At 44.3% G+C, this 21082-nt stretch overlaps 1 protein-coding gene across 1 annotated transcript; it reads left to right on the forward strand.

Annotated features, from left to right (window-relative positions):
- The first annotated feature begins 4282 nt into the window (after positions 1-4282).
- On the forward strand, positions 4283-19438 carry ZFP64 (ZFP64 zinc finger protein). Its single transcript, XM_044986328.1, has 6 exons — positions 4283-4436; positions 6169-6405; positions 7828-7989; positions 9194-9256; positions 9924-10175; positions 16185-19438. The coding sequence occupies exons 1-6, from the start codon at positions 4388-4390 to the stop codon at positions 17483-17485; spliced, it is 2064 nt and encodes a 687-aa protein (XP_044842263.1). The 5' UTR covers positions 4283-4387; the 3' UTR covers positions 17486-19438.
- The last annotated feature ends 1644 nt before the right edge of the window (positions 19439-21082 follow it).

Below are 21082 nucleotides of genomic sequence, written 5' to 3' on the forward strand. Positions count from 1 at the left end.
TGGTCCCGGGGGGGGGGCAGTCAGGAAGGAGAGGGGAGGTTGGATGGGGTGGCCAGAGGCAGTCAGGGGCAGGGGTTCTAGGGATGGTCAGGGGACAGGGAGCAGGGATGAGGCAGGGGTCCTGGTGGGGGGACATTAGGAATGTGAGGAGGGATTGGATGGGGGTCCGGGGGGCAGTCAGGGGTGGAGGTTCTGGGGGCACTCAGGGGACAGGGAGAAGGGGTAGTTGGATGGGGCAGGGGTCTCGTGGGGGGGCAGTCAGGAAGGAGGGGGGGTTGAATGGGGCGGCGGGGAGCAGTTAGGATCGGGGGTCTGGGAGCAGTCAGGGGACAGAGGGCGGGGGGTTAGATGGGGCAGGGGTCCCGGGGGGGGGCATCAGGGAACATGGGGGTTGGATGGGGCAGGAGTCCCGGGGGGGGCCATCAGGGGGTGAGAAGCGGGGGGGGCAGGGGCCGGGTCACGCGTGGCTGTTTCCTAACCGGCCCTCCATACAATTTTGGAAACCCAATGCGGCCCTCAGGCCAAAAAGTTTGTCCGCCCCTGAGGTAGGCCATGGTTGTCCAATGCAGTGGTCTGGGAACTCTTTACACCCATATGTTTTTTAAATTCTTCTTTCATGATTGACATTTGTCTTTTCTGGACCTATTTCACTTGCACAGCACTTGGAGAGGGCCTGGAGTAGTGTGGTATTTTCATTTCAGTCAGGTTAAGGGTGAAAAAGATTACACATGCATACTGATTTATGCCTTATAGGCTGGAAATAGCATCAAGTGTGAGCTCCGCAGAGTCTGCTCGGTGCCACCGGGGGCGGCTCCAGGCCCCAGCACACCAAGCGCGTTCTTGGGGCGGCATGCCGTGGGGGGGGCGCTCTGCTGGTCACCGGAAGGGCGGCAGGCGGCTCCGGTGGACCTCCCGCAGGCGTGCCTGCGGATGCTCCACTGAAGCTGTGGGACCAGCGGACCCTCCGCAGGCACGCCTGCGGGAGGTCCACCGGAGCCGCGGGACCGGCGACCGGCAGAGCGCCCCCCCCGTGGCATGCCGCCGTGCGTGGGGCGGCGAAATGGCTAGAGCCGCCCCTGGTTCAAGCTTTCAATATAGTATTATACTGTCAAAAGTCAATCCTCATACAGCAAGGTGTTTTATTTATTATTTATGTAGCATCAAATGTTCGCTAAGCCCTACAAAGACAGATATGAAAACCAGGTCTCTGTCCAAAACAGCTTTCCATTTAAATAAAGCCCTGACCCTGCAAACATTATGCACTTGACAAAATGTACTTCTGTGAGTCAAGTTATGCATATGCATTAATGTTTATAGGAATATTTCCATACAAATCTCTCAGGCAACTGGGTGATTCTTTTGAAAGTTAAATGTTGTTTAGTGTGGATAAATACGGAAGTTTGCTGAACTGATCTTCAGCGATGCTGTGACTCAGAACTGCTTTGTAACATTCTGTGTTTCCACACTCCAAGGTACAACTACAGCTGAAATGAAGTATAGTATTGTTGCAGAAAAAGAATTGGTTATATCTACCTTGGATAAAAGTAAATATGCTGGAAAATATAGTAATAAGGGTGAGAGGTGATGTTTCAACGATGAAGCCTTCTCAAACTGTGGAAAAATAGATTAAGGCTGATTGTTGTAACTATCTTAACCATGATATATTTTGGACACACTCCAAAGAAAGCATCATTAGCACTTATCATATTTTCTACTTCTAGGTTATGTTTTCATAAACTCATTTTATAGGCAATAACTATATATTTATGCTGACACAATAGAAGGTGTGTTTCCAGAGTTTCAATGGAAATTCTGTAAGTCTAGTCTAGTGTGATTTGAGGATCCCAAATGCATTTCTAAAACCATATCGATGTTCAGGATATAATAACCGCTGTGGCTTGATTCAAATTTGGGGATTATTCTAAATCATTTTATGGTATTATTTAGACATCATATCTAGAACTGGGATTAAAATTTACCTGTAGTCTCAAAGAGGGATATATGTAGTGTTTTCAGTCATCTTCTTCCTAAACCTACCATGTGTTATTCAACACATTTATTCAGCGGGCTCTGCTCTGGAGACCAGAACAAGGATTTTCCCCTCCTGCATCCTAGTCGGTTCTATGTCTGCAGCATATTGTTTTGACAAAATAAATCAAAAGAGATATCATGTGGATGCCACTTTCCCAGGGGAGTAGAACTCCAGTTGTAACATGAACTGTACTCTGGAACTATGTGCATGTGTTTAGAGTATACACTAAACTGCCAGCATTTATAATTGACTACCCACAAAGGACTAGGTGAAAAGAATATTCCGGGTGCAAAGTCAAGCACTCAAAAGTGAGGAAATGTCAGAATTAAATTTGCCTGTTCAACCTTAATTCGCCCCCTTTGTGGAGCTGCATTAGGATCTAGTCTTTAATTACATAATCACATAATACTTTTCCAATCTGCTCCCTCTATGGCCTTCTCCCACTCCCACCTGATCCAGCTCTTGTCCCTCTGCATTTGAGGGAAGCTGCTTTCCCTTCTATTCCGCCTCAGAACTAGCAAAGGACTCACTGAGAGCACAGCAGATAGATTATTCCGCCTCTTACAGTTGATACCTAGTACATAGTAGCCTACAGACCTGGGAGTAGTGATTGCAGGGAAAGTCCTGCTCAGCTAGGTCTGTGTCTAAAAATCTACCTGTGGGATGGCTACACAGGAATGCAAACGGAGAGGGAGTGGAGGCACTTAAAAACAAGGAGGCCGGTGGCACTTTAAAGACTAACATTTATTTGGGCATATTATTTGGGCATAAGCTTTTGTGGGTAAAAAACTCCATGCATCTGAAGAAGTAGGTTTTTTACCCATGAAAGCTTTTGCCACTAGACTCCACCTCAGGGGCAGCAGGATTGTATAATTTTTGGTGGTGCCCAGAACAGGTCCAAGTTTCCCTACCCGCCAACCTGCCTAAGGATCTGGGAGGGTGTTTGGCTGCAGGATGGGGTTTGGGGTTGTTGGTGGCACCAGGCATGGTCCAGTGTTAACAGAAGGGTGCTGCTTTAAAATCTCAAAAAACCTTTTTTTTGCTTCTCCACCCTGGTGTGTCTATTGGAGCGAGGCACTCCGGGCAACGAACCACTGTTGCTGTCGCCTCGGGCCTTTGTGCCGGCAACAGGGTGCAGGCTCTGGGAGAAAGTTTGGGTGCTGGGTGCAGGCTCTGGGCTGGGAGAGGAAGTTGGAGTGCAGGAAGGAGCAGGGGAGGGGACTTGGGGTGGTGGGTGTGGGCTCTGGGAGGGGGTTTGAGGTACAGCAGGCAGGCTGCCCCAGGGTTTGGATGTGGGGGCAAAGAGGACTCCCCTTTCCCCGCCAGCAGCAGCGACCTCTGGGGCACCCTGGCCCTCCCAGCATGACAGTCACCCAGCCCCCTCCTAGCCCCGCAGGCTGTTGCTTGGGAGGTCCAGCCAGGACAAGCCCCAGTTGGAGTCAATTGCTGTGGGAAGAGGGGGCTGCCATGCACCTCCTGGCTCCCTCCGTAGGCGCAGCAGCCACCTCAGCCTGCCTCTAGTGACGCTCCCTTGTAGCTGGCAGCGGCCACAAGGGATCGCAGTGCGGAGCTGCAGGGGGCCCAGGGAAGGCAGGGACGCTCGGGGCAGCAAGCGGGGCCAGGAGAGAGACCAGGCCCTGAACATTGGTGGAGCGCCCCCCCGCCCCGGGCACTGAATTTGCTGGAGCCTGGGCACCATGGGCCCGTACAACTTGCTGCCCCTGCTCCTCCTTGTTTTTGTGGATACAAACTAACACAGCTACCCCTCTGACACTTGGAGGCACTTAACTGGCATTGTTGTGCTTGACGGCTTGTCTATACCCAAGTTTGTGGGATGGGGAAACACGAGCACCCTCTTGTGCAGAGCTGGGGAGAGACAGGCTACAGCACAGCAACAGCCAGGCATGCTGCGTGGAGCTGTAGGGATAATAACCAGCAAGCAGCAGCGGCTTGCGGGGACACACACAGCAGCAGGCTGCAGACTAGGTATAGTTTATAAACGGCGCTGGCAGCAGCCTGCACCGAGTGCCTACAGCCTCACCAGCAGGCGGCCCGGCGCTGTACAGCCAGGCTGCCCAGTGTACAGAGACTGGAAACAGGAACCTGCCTAGAGCCGCACAGGGAGGCGAGGGGCAGCCGCCGCCCCCGAACGAGCAGGTGGGTTCCGGGGCCCGGGAGGGCAGCGGCCTCCGCGGCTGTCACTGAGCATGCTCGCAGCGCGCGGGCACGCTCGGCTGGGGCTGCTCCACGTCCGTCCCTGCCCGGGCGGGGCAGGACGGGGGGTCCCCGCCGCCGCCGCCGCCAGCGAGCCCCTTGCCGGTGGCGGAGCTCCCGGGCCAGGCCGTGCAGCGCGCCATGAACGCGGGCGGCGGGAGGGCGCCGGGCTTCCCCGGCCCCGTGCCGTGTAAGTGCCGAGCGGGCTATGCGCGCTCCGGGGCCCGCGCTGGGGAAGCGGAGCCGAGCCGGGGCCCGGGCAGGCCCCGAAACCTGAGTAGCGCAAGAAGCGGGCGGGAGCCGAGCCCGGGAACGTGGCTCGGGGGAGCTCGGGGGAGAGCAGCCAGGGGGCTGCCGGGCGGCCTGCCCCGGCGCGCGGCGGGGCTCCCCGGGCGGCCCCGCTTCGGAGTTCCCCGGTGGGCCCGGGGCCTGGGCGAGCAGCAGGTGCCGCCGCCCCGGGCGGGGAGCCGGGGCGCAGCGAGGGGCCGGTCCGCGGGGAGGCGGCCGGAGCCATCAGCCGCCGCTCAGCCGGGGAGGGCGGGCGGCAGCGGGTCCCGGGCTCCGACACCCCGCCCAGGAGAAGCCCCTTCATCCCGGCAGCAGGCGAGAGGCGCTGCCCGGCGCCCTGGCCAGCTGCTCGAGGGAGATCGACTCCGGCCTGCCGCCTCCCGTCCCCAGCGCTCCTCCTCCGGCCACGGGCTCGCGGAGGAGACGGGCGGGGGTCGGGGAGAAAGAGGGATCCGGGGGTGAAGGGCGGGGACCGTTCTAGCCCCCCCACTGGGGAGGGGGCATTAGATGCTTGCGGGGCGTTGGGTGGGTGCAGGGGCGGCAGACGTAGGGCAGAGAGGCAGGTTAGAGGTGTCGGAGGCAGACAGGGCTGTTAGGGAGTAGGCACGGTAAGAAGAGGAGCTATGAGTGGGGGGGAAGAGGTCGGGCAGTTAGGGATAGGGGAAGAAGTTGGATGTTAAGCAGGCAGGGCAGGGGAGGAGGCAGGGCAGAAGGCCCTGGGAGGTAAGGACAGAGGGGAAAAGGCAGTCTTACTGCTTGGGCTCCACTGGGCAGCACAGAGGATGCCTGCAGGGGAGCCAGGCAAGAGATACCCTGACACTTCGCTCCATGTTGCTTCCAGGACTATCCATGTTCATTAAGGATCCCCCCCCCCCCACACACACACACATGTCCCCCTCCTACCACCCATATTTGGAGCACATTTTCTGGGAAAGCTTCCTGGGTGCATAGGGTAAGCTCCCTGGTCCTAATGCAAGCAGCAAGTGTAGGTCCTTCGGTCCAGTGTACAACGGCATTGTGCAATTGTGCAAGTCACTGGCTGTGAGAGTGTCACTGCGCAGCATGCAAAGATGCAAGTTCCCAGACTGCAACTGTCATGCAAGCCCCTGTGGCCTAGTGTGTAACATGAAAAAATAATGTAGCCTTATGAGCAACCTATGGTTCAGCATTGCAGGCATGCAAGTTTCATGAATCACATCTCTCAGGAACTTTAGTGTAACTTTTTTTTTAGGTTGCCTATGATCAAATGGCTTTGCGCTTCAGACTGCTCAGCACACGCAACTCCTACTGAAGTCAGTGCCCAGAAGCTTCATGTACCACTAAATATATTTAGTTCTTCAGTGGTTATAACACCCATGTGCTGTCTCTGTTGAATGCTATACTAAGAAGAGGACAGTATTTATAGAGTTCAGCATTTTGGTTTCACAGTTGCTATTATAGCTCTCCCAATAGTAGTTGAAAAGGTTATGTTGCAGTTATTCAATGAGAAATTAAATGCATGATATACTAATCGAGGCCCTGATCCATATGAAAATTGATAATCTTATTGGAGTCTCTCTTCGGTTTTGTGTAGGAATGTTTTTATGTTTTGATTTCATCGGTGTAAATTATTTGATCTCCTTCCATTTTTGTAGTTCCAGGAGGCACCACTGTCCTAGTGGAGCTCACCCCAGATACTCACATTTGTGGCATTTGCAAGCAGCAGTTCAATAACCTAGATGCCTTCGTTGCTCACAAGCAAAGCGGCTGCCAGCTGATCAGTGCAAATGGAACCGCTAGTACAGTCCAGTTTGTCTCAGAAGAAACTGTGCCATCAACACAGACTCAAACCACAACCAGAACAATCACTTCAGAGACTCAGACCATCACAGGTATTGCTTAGGAATTTGAAAGCGCACATCCTATAGGAAATAGAAATGTAAATCCATGTACCCCCATCACATTAAGTTAAAATACCAGTTTGCACGCAAGTATTCATATATGATTTGGTGAAGGAAGGAGAAGCAAACTGACTACTTTGTTAGCTTTGGTATAACGCTATGCACTTATTTGACAATTAAAACTATTAATCCATTTATAATATCTTAAGCCTCATGTGACGTGCAGCCAGCACTTAATGAAAGGGAAACTAATCAGTGGCAGCGTTTATGAAAAATTCAAACGACAGGGCATTTTTAATGGTGCCCTTGGTAACAAACACAGGCTTAGAGTTTTTGTTGGTCCTCAGTCCAGGTCCGCCTTATAAGAGAACACTGCATCTGGAACAACTGCTTCCACAATTAATTAGCTAGAAATATCGTGATACTCAGTATTCCTACCTCTGCAAAGGTTTAAGTCAGGCTGAAGCATATGCAGACCTTTACTTGCATAAAGTTACACGCATGCATGTTCTCAGACTCAGGGCCTCATTTACTTTGAACTAATTTGAACAGACACATTAATTCCCAGAGAGATTTGCAGAAGTGTTTTGGGGTAAAGAATCTGATATACAAAAGCCTTAAAGCGAGTGAAAAGATAGGATAGTCAAGTGGACTGATTTCAGGGATGGCTGCCAGGAATTTTCGAGTTCAAATCCCAGCCCATGATTCACTGGATTTTGGATGAATTGCTTAAATTATCTGCCTCTTATTTACTCACCTGTAAAATGAGGGCAATAATACCAACCTATTTGATATTAGAACAGGGGTGAGATTTAATCAACTTAAAAGCCATTAATTAGTCTGTGTTAAAATGGTTTTTTTTTTACTATGTTTACAGTTGACACCTAAAATTCCTATAACTGAAAGAGATTAGATATTTAAAAAAACAAAACTGTTTTTTTCAGTTTGTTTACTTCATACTTTTTACAGCATTTTGTATAAAGCCAATTTTGCTGTTTCCTCTGAATACTGATTTAGGGCTCCGATCCTGCCAACATTTAACAACATACATAACTGTACTCATATAAGTAACCCCCCACACAAACAGCAGAAGAAACTGGCTTAGCCCTGAGTCCTGCAATTAAATCCACACCATCATACCCTTCTGCTTGTGCAAAATCCCACAGGCTTCAGTGCAACTGGTGCAAAGGACTAGCCATGCATATCCAGTTTCAGGATAGGGGCTTTTGTCAGTTTCTTTTTTTTTTTTTGCTTACCTGGGGCTTTCTCTTGTAATAGGTAGAGAAAAACATTTTATAAAAAAATAGGCAAACGTGATTGTAAAATTAGGACTAGGTACGGGCGGTGCTTAATGGAATTTGATACAGATTGAAGATGTTTATACTAAGAAAGTGGGCCATTTTATATTTTTAGTTTCTGCTCCAGAGTTTGTTTTTGAGCATGGCTACCAAACATATCTGCCCAATGAGAGCCGTGAACCTCAGACCGCTGCTGTTGTCTCTCCATCATCAAAAACGCGTTCCAGAAAATCCACTACCGCAGTTGTCCAAAAGAAATTGAACTGCTGCTATCCAGGTTAGGTATTGGCTATGTCTTCTTTTTTCTTTCTTTTTGCAATGGGTTTAGTATAGTTATAAATATGCTAGGTTTGCCTAATTTCATGAAATTAATCTGCACAGATCTAGAAGACAACACGATATGCTTCTTTAGGCCTGATCCTACACAATTAGTCAGTGGGAGTTTTGCCATTGACTTCAGTGGGAGTAGAATCAAGCCCTCAGACTCTGATCTTGCTCTAATGATGTGTACAGGCTAGGGTCAATGGGGCTTTACCTGGCTTCCAGGTGTGCTGACACACATGGCTGTAAAAGTAGGGCCTGATTTGTATCCTCCTAACTGTGTTTCCAGTCCTTCAAGTCATGTGAAGAATCCTGAAATTATTTGCACTGTATCCACAGCTCTGATGAACCAAAGCATTTGCAAGGATGGACTGATTTTTAAATATTGTCAATATTTAAATCATATTAATCTGCGAAGTTACCATATAAATTCCTGCAAAACAGATGCTTAATTCTTTCATATAGGATTCAGTGCTGCAAGGCTCGGGAGTTAAACTTTCCTCACATGAGTAGTCTTGTTTATTTAAATAGAGTTTACAGAATTGTAAAGGAAAGATTTGAAACCTGAGAATCTTATTTCACATGCACAGTCTTAGTTTGCACGCACACAAACTTTCAAGGCCCTATCCAGTATTCTTAACTCAGGCAAAACTCCTGAGAATGAGGGCCCCAGTGTGTTAGCTAGGTGCCCACTATCTCTAATCTGAGACTATATGTGAAATTAATTAGTCTCCCTGTGTCCCCTGTGTACTGTAGAGTGCGTCTCAAAACCCAGGCAGAGATTCCACACAATTTGTTTTAGAGATTACCACGAGAAATTCCAGAATGAGTTAATGCAGAGAATGAATTATCTTCTAGGGAAGCACTAGAAGGCTAAAGTTTATAGGTAAGTATAGCTACTTACTTATTGTAAGTAAGTATATGCAAACAAGATGTGGACTTCATTTTCCGGCAGTGTTGAATTCCTTCTCTTTACTTGTATACACATACATACACACACAGAGCCTTGATATATTTGACACAGAAATGTTACAGATACATGCCGAGAAAGGTAACATCCTGAATCTGTCAAAGTACATGTCCCCTGTCCCGTTGTCTTGTTTGTTTTTCTTAAATTTAAAAATCTAATTTTTTGTTTGTGGTATCTAATTTATTTTCAGGTTGCCAATTCAAGACATCATATGGTATGAAAGACGTGGAACGTCATTTAAGAACACACACAGGTAAAATCTAAAGCCATCACCTTCTATTTTCCTTCTTGTTATTGTCAATAGATGTTTTCCTACAAAAGAAGTGTCTAGTTTTAGGTGGTACAACCTACATTCCCTCCCCTAGCTTCTTGGAATGCAAGGACTGTCCCTTTCACATGCCAGGTCCCACATTATGGTACAAACTACTTTAGTATAGGCCAATTTGTAACTTAGTCATCTGGCCCTCAGATTTCAGAACATCAAAAATGATGTATGCGTCACTCATCACTGACTCACAGTAACCTATGTGGCATGAATGGGAAGCTGTTTTTTAGTGCATCACTGCATTGTACTATAGATTAGGACAAGAAGTTAAAAAAAAATTAGTTTAACACAATAATTCTTAAAAAAAAAAATCATTTTCAAATGAACTTTCAAAAGCTAGTGTAAGGGGACAGTTTTTCAAAGGGTCTTCTGAATTGTGCTTGATTCCTTACCATCTTTTCTGTGCATATTAGGAAGAGTGGTTAATGTGGAGGTGTTTGAAGGCATAAACATTGGAGGTGAATTTAAGGAGGCCTTTGGAAAATTCAGGCTATGGCGATTTGAAAATTCTATATAGTTTCTTTGTGTTTTGTTTAGTTCCAAGATTGTGTCATTACAAAAGTTCTTATTTAGACGCTCTTTTGTTGGTTTTCAGGAGATAAGCCCCATAAATGTGAGGTGTGTAGCAAGTGTTTCAGTCGCAAAGATAAGCTGAAGATGCACATGCGCTCCCATACTGGGGTGAAACCTTACAAGTGTAAACACTGTGACTATGCAGCTGCCGACAACAGCAGTCTCAACAAGCACCAGCGCATCCACTCAAATGAGCGTCCTTTTAAATGCCAGATCTGTCCTTATGCAAGCCGCAACTCTAGCCAGCTTACTGTCCATCTCAGATCCCATACTGGTAAGTCTAGACCAGAATTTCAATCTGTAAGACTTCAAAACGCCTTGGGCCATATTTGAGGTATTTTGATGCTAAAGATGTAGATAGGTACCCAGTGGGATTTTCACAAGTGCTGAGGTGTCTAACTCCCAATCTGGAGTCTATTATAGAAAAGTTGCAACGGTTTAACTAAATTGATTGTGATATTGAACTAATTAAACCAGTGCCATCTCCAAATGTAGACACCCTTGAACTATTTTAATTTCTGCATAATTCATCTTAGTTTACATCTGCAAATTACTAAATTCAGCTAAACTTCCATTGCTGGTGGGGTCCCCTCCAGGTCAAGGCTGGAGCATGTTAGCAGCACAATATAAGGAAACTGGCCTTGCTATACTTGTTCTGTGAATAGATGATTTCAGTCTCCAGGGTTGTCAGCCCACGTACCTTTTGCAAACACTAAATCCATAACTTCTTATAGTTAAATTATTTTCCTAAATTCTCTTTTAATCACATTTTCTCTTGTAGCTTGTAAAGATACTGAATTTTTTGTGACTGTACAGTTATCTCTGACATACGATGTTTTTCGCTTATTCTGTGGTATTAGATTGGTTTCCATGTTGTTCTTTATGGATTTGATTAATTCTGTGAATGTTAGCTGCAAAGTGATTACTGTTCAGGGTTTACTATATTAGCTTTGAACCTGCTCTAGGTTCTGATTCTGAATTGAAGTACTACACTGTACATTAGTTCAGATGTAGGCAGTGTGGAATTTATTTCCAGCAGATAAAAGAAATAAATCACATGTGAAATGTGGAGGAGCAGAGGGTCAAACCAATCTGTCCTTAGCAGAAGAGTCTTTTATGCTTCACAAATCTGCTGTGATGCCACAGGCAGGACAACTAGGGAGCTGTTTTACAAGGTTCACCTGTTTCTGCTGCTACGTAACAGGATGTGATGGGAAGTAGGAGTTGTACATGGGTGAGTCAGATACTAATGATAGATACAGTCCAGAGAACACCTAATGTCGATTTACCTCCTATAACACAAGTGTGTGCAGATTACACACAGGTACATATATGTAAGCTGTAGCAGTTGTGCCCCTAGAAGGATTAATCCATGGGAGAAGGAAAACAGTAGTTTTGCTTTATTCTCCGCTTTTCCACCAGAGTAAGGTAGCTTTTCAGTGCCACCTGTGAAGACTGATGACTTAGCACTAATATACTTTCGGCCACTGGGAGGCCAAGTGGCCCTGATTCGGAAGGATTCAGCCAGTGAAGAACAAGGAGTGAATAAGCCCTTTGTGATATTTAGCAGGTAAATAGGGTGACATGATCATGAGAACACAGTCATGCTTTGCCAGTTTAAAATCACAGCCTTTGTGTCAAGTTGTCCTTTCAGGGCCACATGCTCCCCTCTCCAAATAAATAATTTGACTTCTTATTCTAGAACAGGGGTAGGCAACCTATGGCACGTGTGCCTAAGGCGGCACACGCGCTGATTTTCAGTGGCACTCACACTGCCCGGGTCCTGGCCTCCAGTCCGGGGGGGCTCTGCATTTTAATTTAATTTTAAGTGAAGCTTCTTAAACATTTTTAAAACCTTATTTACTTTACATACAACAAAAGTTTAGTTATATATTATAGACTTATAGAAAGAGACCTTCTAAAAATGTTAAAATGTGTGACTGGCACACAAAACCTTACATTAGAATGATTAAAGGAAGACTCGGCACACCACTTCTGAAAGGTTGCCGACCCCTGTACTAGAACTTGTGGAATTAAAATGGTCTCTTCCCTGCTGTTCCAGGGTGGATGAGGGAAAGAGGCATGTGCCAGGAGCAGATTCCCTAGGGTCTGCTGAGAAGTCAGCATAGTCCCCAATTTATCCACATAGAAAAGTTATCCTTTCACTTTAGGTTTCATGACTCTTCACTTCATTAGCAGCACAGCTCCCTTTGAAACTATGCTGCATCTGCCTTTGTCCTTCAAGGCTTGAAATTAAGATGAACTGCAAACAGAGGGGAGTTCTTCCAGTCAGTCTTGTATGGATTACCTCTGGGAAGACCTCATTCTGTAGTGGGGGTCAGATTTCATCCCTCCCTCCTATCTGTCTCTGGAATGCCCATCTTGTAGATGTCCTGTGGAAGGACTTCCATGGTGGCTAGGAGGCAAGAGGGAATGTGTTGAAGTGAGAACTGTGTTCCTGTTTCCACAGATGTGAGGTCTTTTCTGACCCTGTTACTACATCCCTTCCCTGCTCAGTATGTGATGTCAAGACTTTAGAGCAAGAAACTAAACTCTGTCTTTCCCAAGTAAATCTTTTTAGGTATGAAGAACTTGTGTCATTCGTTGCATATAAATACAAAGCTTTAAAAATGATTGCATCCCTATTATTCACTAAGAAATTAAGTGTACTGGATTGGTTTAAAAGAAAAATTCGGACTTGTGTCCAGGATGCAGGTCCTAATGGTACTGCATCAACCATTCTCTGTACTACCAGAAATCTGTTAGAAATTCATAGAGGTAAATGTCTTTGTGACCTACAATAGAACCTCAGGGCATGGCTACACTTGCAGTTGTAGAGAGCTGAGAGTTAAACCAGCCTTCAGAGACCGCAGCAGGGAAAACGCTGCCGAGCGTTTACACACTCAGCTGGAAGCGCACTGGCTGGAAGCGCACTGGCGTGGCCACGTTAGCAGCTCTTGCAATGCCACAAAGAGCAGTGCATTGTGATAGCTGTCACAGCATGCAAGTGGCTTCAACGTGCTTTTCAAATGCGGGGGGTGGGGTGGAGTGTGACAGGGAGTATGTTGTGTGTATGTGGAGGGAGGGAGAGAGACTGGGTTTTTGGGGGGCTGAGAGCATGTCAGCATGCTGTCTTGTAAGTTCAGACAGCAGCAGACCTTCCCCCCCCCCCCCCGCCTCTCACTCACTCAAAGCAAGCAGCATTCCTTTGTCCCGGAGCAAATAAACATCCAGTTGTCAGAAACGGAGCTTTGAAAGGGCGTATCTGCATTCCTACAGCATTCCTATAGTGAGTTCAAAACAATGACAAGAGTGGCCACTTGACTTAAGGGGATTATGGGATGTTTCCGGAGTTCAATCAGAGCGCAGTAATGCAACACCTCGTTCACACTGGTGCTGCGGCGCTCCAGCAGGGGCGCAGCAAACATTCCACTCGCCAAGATGGAGTACCAGAAGTGCTGTAGCTGCCGAGTCAGAGCGCTCTACGTGCCTTGCCAGTATGGACGAGTAGTGAGCTAATGTGCCTGGGGCTCCTTTATTGCGCTCTAACTTGCAAGTGTAGCCAAACCCTCAGAGTTACGAACATCTCAGAAATGAAGGTTATTCGTAACTCTGAAATGTTTGTAACTGAACAAAACCTTTTATGGTTCTTTCAAAAGTTTACAACTGAACATTGACTTAATACAGTTTTGAAACTTTACTATGCAGAAGAAAAATGCTGCTTTCCCTTTATTTTATAGTAGTTTACGTTTAACACTACTGTACTGTATTTGCTTTATTATTATTTACTTTTTCTCTGCTGCTGCCTGATTGTATACTCCCGGTTCCAAATGAAGTGTGTGGTTGACTGGTCAGTTCGTAACACTGAGGTTCTACTGTATATAATTTGGAGTCAGATTTTATACATCCTTGCTAATTTGATTAATCCTTTCATTCTCTTAATTTCAGTGGAACAGTTCACATGAGTAATAGTTTTCAGGATCAGGGCCCTGAATTTCTTTGGTACCTCCGCCAGTGTCAAACTATGCAAGGCCAGTAGTGTAAATATGTATAATAGATCAATTTGCAATTTACAGAGCACATGTATTGCAGAATTTGAGTACAAAAGTGAGTAACACTGTCAGTCCAATATATGAAAATTTAACTACTGAAATACGTACTATGCCTTCATCAGTAAACTAGGTAAAAATTCAATAGTGGAGTCTTACAATTCAACTAGAAGAGTATGCAGCTGTGACTGTAAAATAAATAAGCTACACTGGTTGGTAGTGTATCTTCGTTAATAAAAATCTTTATCACAGACATAATACGCTATATATCTCAATTATTAAACAGATGTGAGATTTGCACAGTATGCCACAACTTGATTTGAAAAATAAGCAGCTAAATCAATGACACATGTAGCTGGATAAACAAATTATGCGAAATTATACAAATATCACAAAGATCTATAAAATATTAACATGTAAAATAAATTAGCCATATGCAGCTTGATTATTAATGAACAAAGCATTGACTGAACTTAGTACATTCCTGCATTTTGTTTGTCTTACATAGTTCTTTCACTTTTCTCCTTCCATGGCGTGACAGAGTAATACCAAAATGATGTCTTACTGTTCAAGTGGATCAGAGAAGAACGGTTAAGAATGAATAGTATTGTTTTGCAAATGCTAGTTACTACAGTCAGCTTCTTTTGTTTTTTAAATCATCATATTCTGAATAGTGTCACTGTCTTGTAAATCCATGCCCTGGATTTGATCCAGTGATTATGAAGTAAATATATGTGGTTATTTTGGCTGCACATATTGTGACAACCCTACAAATGCAAGGAAATGCAAAGAACAGAGGTTTAGGCCCTGAAGATGCAAATGCTTATACACGTAACTAACTTTACCCATGTGAGTAGTTCCCTTGAAGTGATTATTCATGAGGTTAAAGTTGAGCAAATACAAAAATATTTGCAAGATCTAGCATTTGAATCCTTTGACACAGATTTTCAGCTGCAGCTATTTCTAGTCTTCATGTGTGTGCCCATAAAAAATTGTGCATGTGCATGTACTGTGCAGGCACACACTCCTACATGCATACTAATTTCAAAAAAATCTTTTACTGTAGCTTGTGGAAAGTTGGTTGTTCACATCATGCAGAATCCTCCATTTCCAACTGTTGAATTGCAAGACAAAACTATACACTAAATAGTTCCATAATGTTACATTTCTATATTAGTAAACTCATATGAATCCACACATCATTATTTATCTTTTGCATGTTTCACTCTTTTTTAATTTTTCTTTTCCAATTATGGTGCCCCACTACAATACAATTAATTTTTTCCCCAATACAAACTGTAGGAACATCCTGTAAATCTGGAGTAATCAGTGTATTTTCTGTGCATCCAAGTATATGCTACCAAGTGTTGTCCTTCCCTATCACCTTCCCTCTTTGCTTTTTCAACATTTGCGTCAAAAACTGAAAATCTAGCTGAATACTGCACCTTTAGTTACCAGATTCTACAAATCTAAGAAATTTGAGCCAAATATCCTAGGGCAAATGTGGCATAGAAGAATAGAAACAGACGTGTAATTATTTTGGAGGATGGTTTTTAATTTGGGTCTTCAGTGGTAAATATTTTATGATCAAAATATTTTAAAAAGATGATTAGCTAGTAATTTAATTCCACATAGTTTGGAAATGATTTAATACTCCATCATAGTTAAGTTCTCAACATGACTACAGTTATATGTATATGCTAACGTATATATTTAGGAAAGGTTTATAATGCATCAAAATCTAGCAGAGAGACAACTTTTTTGTTTTTTTAATGTTTATCTCAATTAGTTGAGACGTTCAATCTTATTAATGAGGGAGGATTGAGAATCTTCAGTAGCTTGTTTTGGAACAGTGTTCCACCATTCGTACCCCTAAAATGAACTAGAAGTGGAGAACATCTGGAATACAAATACCTAGGAACTGCAGGACCTGCAAACATGCCTAAATACACTCTCTACCCAAAAGCACTCTGAGCCAGGAGTGGCTACTGTGTTTCCCACACAAAAGTGTGTCTGATCAGCTTCAGGTGAAACAAGAGAATGCAACATTTGAATTTCGCCTTACTAAAGAATTTAGTGCATTGTGGAAATATGTTGGGAAATTTTAACTGGAACAAATTGGGTTCATGTACCAGTTTAAGTTTATGCAGTTAATTGAAGCTTTCAGTCTATCCAGGAAGTCCTGTAGATTCATGGCTTGACTCCTCTAATTTAAATGCATGTTTTGTTGACAGGAGATGCTCCGTTTCAATGTCGGATGTGTAGTGCTAAATTTAAAATCAACTCGGACTTGAAGAGGCACATGCGTGTGCACTCTGGAGAGAAGCCTTACAAGTGTGAGTTCTGTGACGTCCGCTGTGCCATGAAAGGGAACCTGAAATCACACATCCGCATCAAGCACAGCATGGAGAACACACTCAAGTGTCCGGAGTGCGAGTTCCAGTGCGGAAACAAAACAACCCTTCGGCATCACTTAAGAACCCATCAGCCTGAGCAGCCAGTGAAGTGCTCAAAATGCAACTACTCTTGCTCTAACAAGGCGGCTCTCAAGGTGCACGAGAGGATTCACTGCGAGGATCGCCCTTTCAAATGTGACTTCTGCAGCTTTGATACCAAGCAGCGGAGCAATCTGACCACGCACGTGAAGAAAGCCCATGCAGACAAAGTCAAGATCAAAAAGCAAACTTCTGAGAAGAAAGAGGGAGATAAGTCAAAGCAGGGCAGCTCCAGGCAAGTAGCCAAATTGGATGCCAAGAAAGCATTTAAGTGTGGCCTGTGTGAGGCTTCCTTTGTCCGAGAAGATTCTCTTAGGAGCCATAAGAAGCAGCACAGAGAGTATAATGGGACCAAAAGTACTGAACTGGCTGTTTTGCAGTTGCACATGGACCCAAGTAGGCAGACCAGTGCCCCGATTACAGTGAGTCACCTTCAAGTTCCAATTCAAGCCACTCAGGTTTCTTCTTACAGTGAAGAAAGGGTCAAGATCATTGCTGGCCATCAAGTGCCTCAAGCTAATAGAACAGTTCAGGCTGCTTCAGTGAATGTTATGCCTCCCACATTAGTTGGCCAGAATCAGGAAGACCTATCTGCGAGTAGCCAGTTGCAAATACTGCGCCAAGTCAGTCTGCTGGCACCGCCTCATCCCCCTGTTTCTCAAAGCGAAGCTGTGTCAGTGGGGCAGCCGGCAGTTCTTCTCACTGCCCAGGACCAAAGTGACAGCAGTGCTCTCCGCCAGACGTTGATTCCTGCTGTTTCAGTCAGTAGTCACAGGGCTTCAGCAAGCCAGACTTTCATCAATGATTCTGGAATCAGCTGCTCTGACTTGGAAGGGCTCAATGCTTTGATTCAAGAAGGGGCAACAGACGTGGCTGTGGTTAGTGATGGAGGTCAGAGTATCTCTGTGTCCACTTCAGCTCCCCCTCCTCCCATCTTTTCCTCATCCTCTCAGACACAAGCACCTAAGCAGACTTACTCCATCATTCAAAGTGGAGCCCATACAGCTTTGCTGTGTCCTGCAGACTCCATACCAGATTAGTTAAAAAACTAGTGCAAATTCCGCCCTGGATTGCCTTGTGAAACTTTGAAGTCAGTGGGATTTTCATGACACTTAAGTGAGGGCCAGATTTTCAGGTGTCCTGAGATTGGCCTCTAACATTCCATTTGCACCACTTTGCATGTATAGTCATATGTTGCATTCTCACATATACATGCAGTGACTTGCACCTGCACACGAGGCTGTGCACAGTAACATGCATTGGAAACTAGATGCTACAGTCTTTGAAAAATGTGATCCTGAATATCAAAGCAACTGTTTAAAATTTAACGTTTGAAAAAACTTCCCAGAGCAGGATTTACTTTGCGCAGCAAATGTCTTATTTAAACAAAATAGTTTTTGTTTTTCTTTTTTTTTTTGATCAAATGCAAAGAACATCTCGCCTTAAGACACCATCATGACAAATTCCCATCCCCTTTGAAAAGTCTGAGGGCAGGTCTACACTATGGGGGAAGGTCAATCTAAGCCACTCAATTTGAGTTACGTTAGTAGCGTAACTCAGGTCAACGTAGCTTAGATGTACACTTACTGCGGGGTCCATACTACACTTTGTCAATGGGAGACGCTCTCCCATTGATTCCCCCTAGTCTTCTCCATCCGGTGGAATACTGGAGTCGACAGGAGAGCGATCTGTGGTCTATTTAGTGGGTCTACTATTTAGATGATAAAAAATTAACAGTATATTAAACAACATTAAGAATTAAGGCCCCAGTCCTTCAAACACGCATCTGCTTAACTTCACTTGAATAGCCCCACTGAAGTGTTTGCAGGATTGGGGTCTACATTTGTAAATGTTGATTTTTTTTTCCCATTTAGATTCAGAACCAGACTCATCAGGATGAATTGGAGCCAGATTTTCAAAAGTGCTTAGCACACAGCAGCTCCTAATGTGACAGTTATCACCAGACTTTTCCAAAATGCTCAGAGCCCTTCTGGCTGAGTTTTTGGGGGGAAAAAAATCTGGGCATTGATTTCAGTGCATAAATGGGAGCTGAGATCTTTTCAGTGTCTGGCCCCTAGAAACTAAATGGAGCATTGACAAAGAGCCTGAGGTCTGATCTGGTGTCCATTGAAGTTGATGGAAAGAACTCCATTCACTTCTGTAGGAATTGGATCAGATCCTTGGCAGGCTGTTTAGCTAACAGGCTGTAGTGCTCTCTGTATTCCCAGAACTGTGTGCACATCATAGTGGCATCACAACATGTTACATTCAAAAAGGAGGAAGGCGAACCATAAACCCCTTAAAGGTATACTAAAAATTGTATCTCTGATAGTTGTGATAACTTGACTGCTGGTCCTGGCTGATTATTAGTTCCCAAGAAATGCCCTGTACCACAAAAATGATTTGGGGATTCTGTCTAGAGATTTGTAGTAATTGCTAATTATATGAAAAGTCTATTGAAGTTGATAGGGTTTGGGGGCACTTAGCACCTTGCTTGAGACACTCATGCAGAATCAGACCCCAAAGTACTTCTCTTAAAATAATAGAATGCTGTCTGTGTGTTGGTGATACTTTGTGTCATAACAGATCTTTTATGCAAATCATGTATACAGCACAATGCTCTGTATCAGAAGGGTCCTTTTTTAAAAAAAAAAATACAATATATTTTTCCAAATACAGTGCTGCAATTTTATGTCATTTGTTTTGGTGCTGCATTATCATTTGTTTTTAGTTGTGTGATTGAAAAGAAATGTATTTTGCATTTCCATTTCTGTTCTTTATGTGTAAGAATGCAGCTTAAAGAGAGGAAAAAGAAGACCTGTTGCAGTACAAAACCTAATCATAGATTCCGTTTTGGGGATCAAAAAGCTAGTTAATTAAAAAAAAAACTACATTAATTTTAGTACAGAACAAGATAGAGGTGGTTATTTGTGTGCTTAACATCACCATGCAATGAATGTATATTTATATAAAGAATAAATATGTACATGTTAGTATTTGGCTTCAGTCATAAAAAATCAGTGGATCTGATTAACAGTTTCGTTAGGTATATAATATGTATCTTTTTAGAGAGAGAGAGAAAGTTTCTCCATGGGTATGAAAACATGTTTTGATAGGATACATAAGTAAGGCCATATTTAAAATTGGTTTTATAGTATCTTTTTTAAAAAATCCCTTTGCACATGCATTTTTTCCAGCCATACTCATGTTTGCATTCACAAATCTGAGTTATTGTATCCTTGAAAATGATGTGGGAAAATGCAGACACAAATTATAGGTGCAGTTTTAGAACCTTTCACTTTTGTTGACAGAGGAGTTGATTAGATATGTTCTGAACGCTTGAATCCACCAGCAATGCCAACTTATTCCATGAAAGCCACTCAATCTAGTTTTTCTGAGGTTTGTTTTGTTTAGGCCTTAAAATCATGTTCCTTTTAAGAAAGCAGTTCAGAATAATAATCTTGATTCCCAAATACTGGCTTTGGTTTGATTAGAACCAGTTAGCAATATATACCCTCCAACATTCTGGATGGGAGAAAAGGCTGTTGTTTAGTTATAAAATAAATGTTGAGAACGTTAAACGGGACTAATTTATTAGTAAGGAAGATGGCTTCTTAGCTCCCACGCTACATTACAGTTTGAAGGAGAAATTAGTGGATATCTACATTAAAAAGATTATCAGCACTCCATACTCTAGTATAGTGGTTCTTGTTCTCAGTCTTCCATATGATGATTCCATTTGCAGCTGCTTCTCTTCATAGCCGTCTGAGAGTCATCTGTGCCAGTTCCTAAAGTGCTGTGGGTAGAGGCATGCTGGTTTATGGTGAGCTCACATCTGAGGAGGTCTAGTTGCAAGTCATTGAGCAAACCCACTGTAATGTAAGATCAGAAATGGAATGGGAAAGGAGGTTGCTGTACCCAAAGCTAAGGAGAGGGCAAGTATAGTCTGAGCAATTAATTGGGAGCCTGGAAATTTTGAGTTATAATCCTGACACTCGGGTTCCCCAGCTGTAGAATGGACATAATACTTACCTCTCAAGCATGTTGAAAACTTAATGATGTTTGTAAAGCACTTTGAAGATGAAATAGCACTTAGTGGTCACTAAGTTTTTATTATTTGTGGTCACTGATCTTCAGGTTGTGAACTATTGCTTTAGCTGATAGCATAATGTTTTACCTATCTTTGAATTAAAGTGCACAGTAAAATATATGATCTAGTAGATCAAGACACACTGGGACTTTTACTGCACTCAAGCAGTATCGCATGTGACATTATTGCGTGGCAAGCTGGGGTGCTGTAGATCAGGGGTTCTCAAATTGGGGGTTGAGACCCCTCAGGGGGTCGCAAGGTTATTACATGGGGGGTCGCGAGCTGTCTGCCTCCACTCCAGCATTTATAATGATGTTAAATATATAAAAAAATGTTTTTCATTTATAAGGGGGGGGGTTGCACTTAGAGGCTTGCTGTGTGAAAAGGGTCCCCAGTACAAAAGTTTGAGAACCACTGCTGTAGATTCACACCCTGGCTTGGCAAACAGTCAGTTATCAGGTAGACAGACCCTTCATGTTCTCTCTTCCTCCCAGTCAAACCATCTGTAAATGCTTCCGGGTATGTTCAGTGTTCACATTCAGATGTG

Source organism: Mauremys mutica, chromosome 13 (assembly GCF_020497125.1).
Source record: "Mauremys mutica isolate MM-2020 ecotype Southern chromosome 13, ASM2049712v1, whole genome shotgun sequence".
NCBI classification, from domain to species: domain Eukaryota; kingdom Metazoa; phylum Chordata; order Testudines; family Geoemydidae; genus Mauremys; species Mauremys mutica.

What these genes read in the sequence shown, in the direction of transcription:
- ZFP64 (XM_044986328.1), top strand. Translation starts at nt 4,388, where the DNA reads ATGAACGCGGGCGGCGGGAGGGCGCCGGGCTTCCCCGGCCCCGTGCCG. An exon ending in CTTCCCCGGCCCCGTGCCGT is followed by an intron (nt 4,437 to 6,168) that starts GTAAGTGCCGAG and finishes CCATTTTTGTAG; the next exon opens with TTCCAGGAGGCACCACTGTC. An exon ending in TCATTTAAGAACACACACAG is followed by an intron (nt 9,257 to 9,923) that starts GTAAAATCTAAA and finishes GTTGGTTTTCAG; the next exon opens with GAGATAAGCCCCATAAATGT.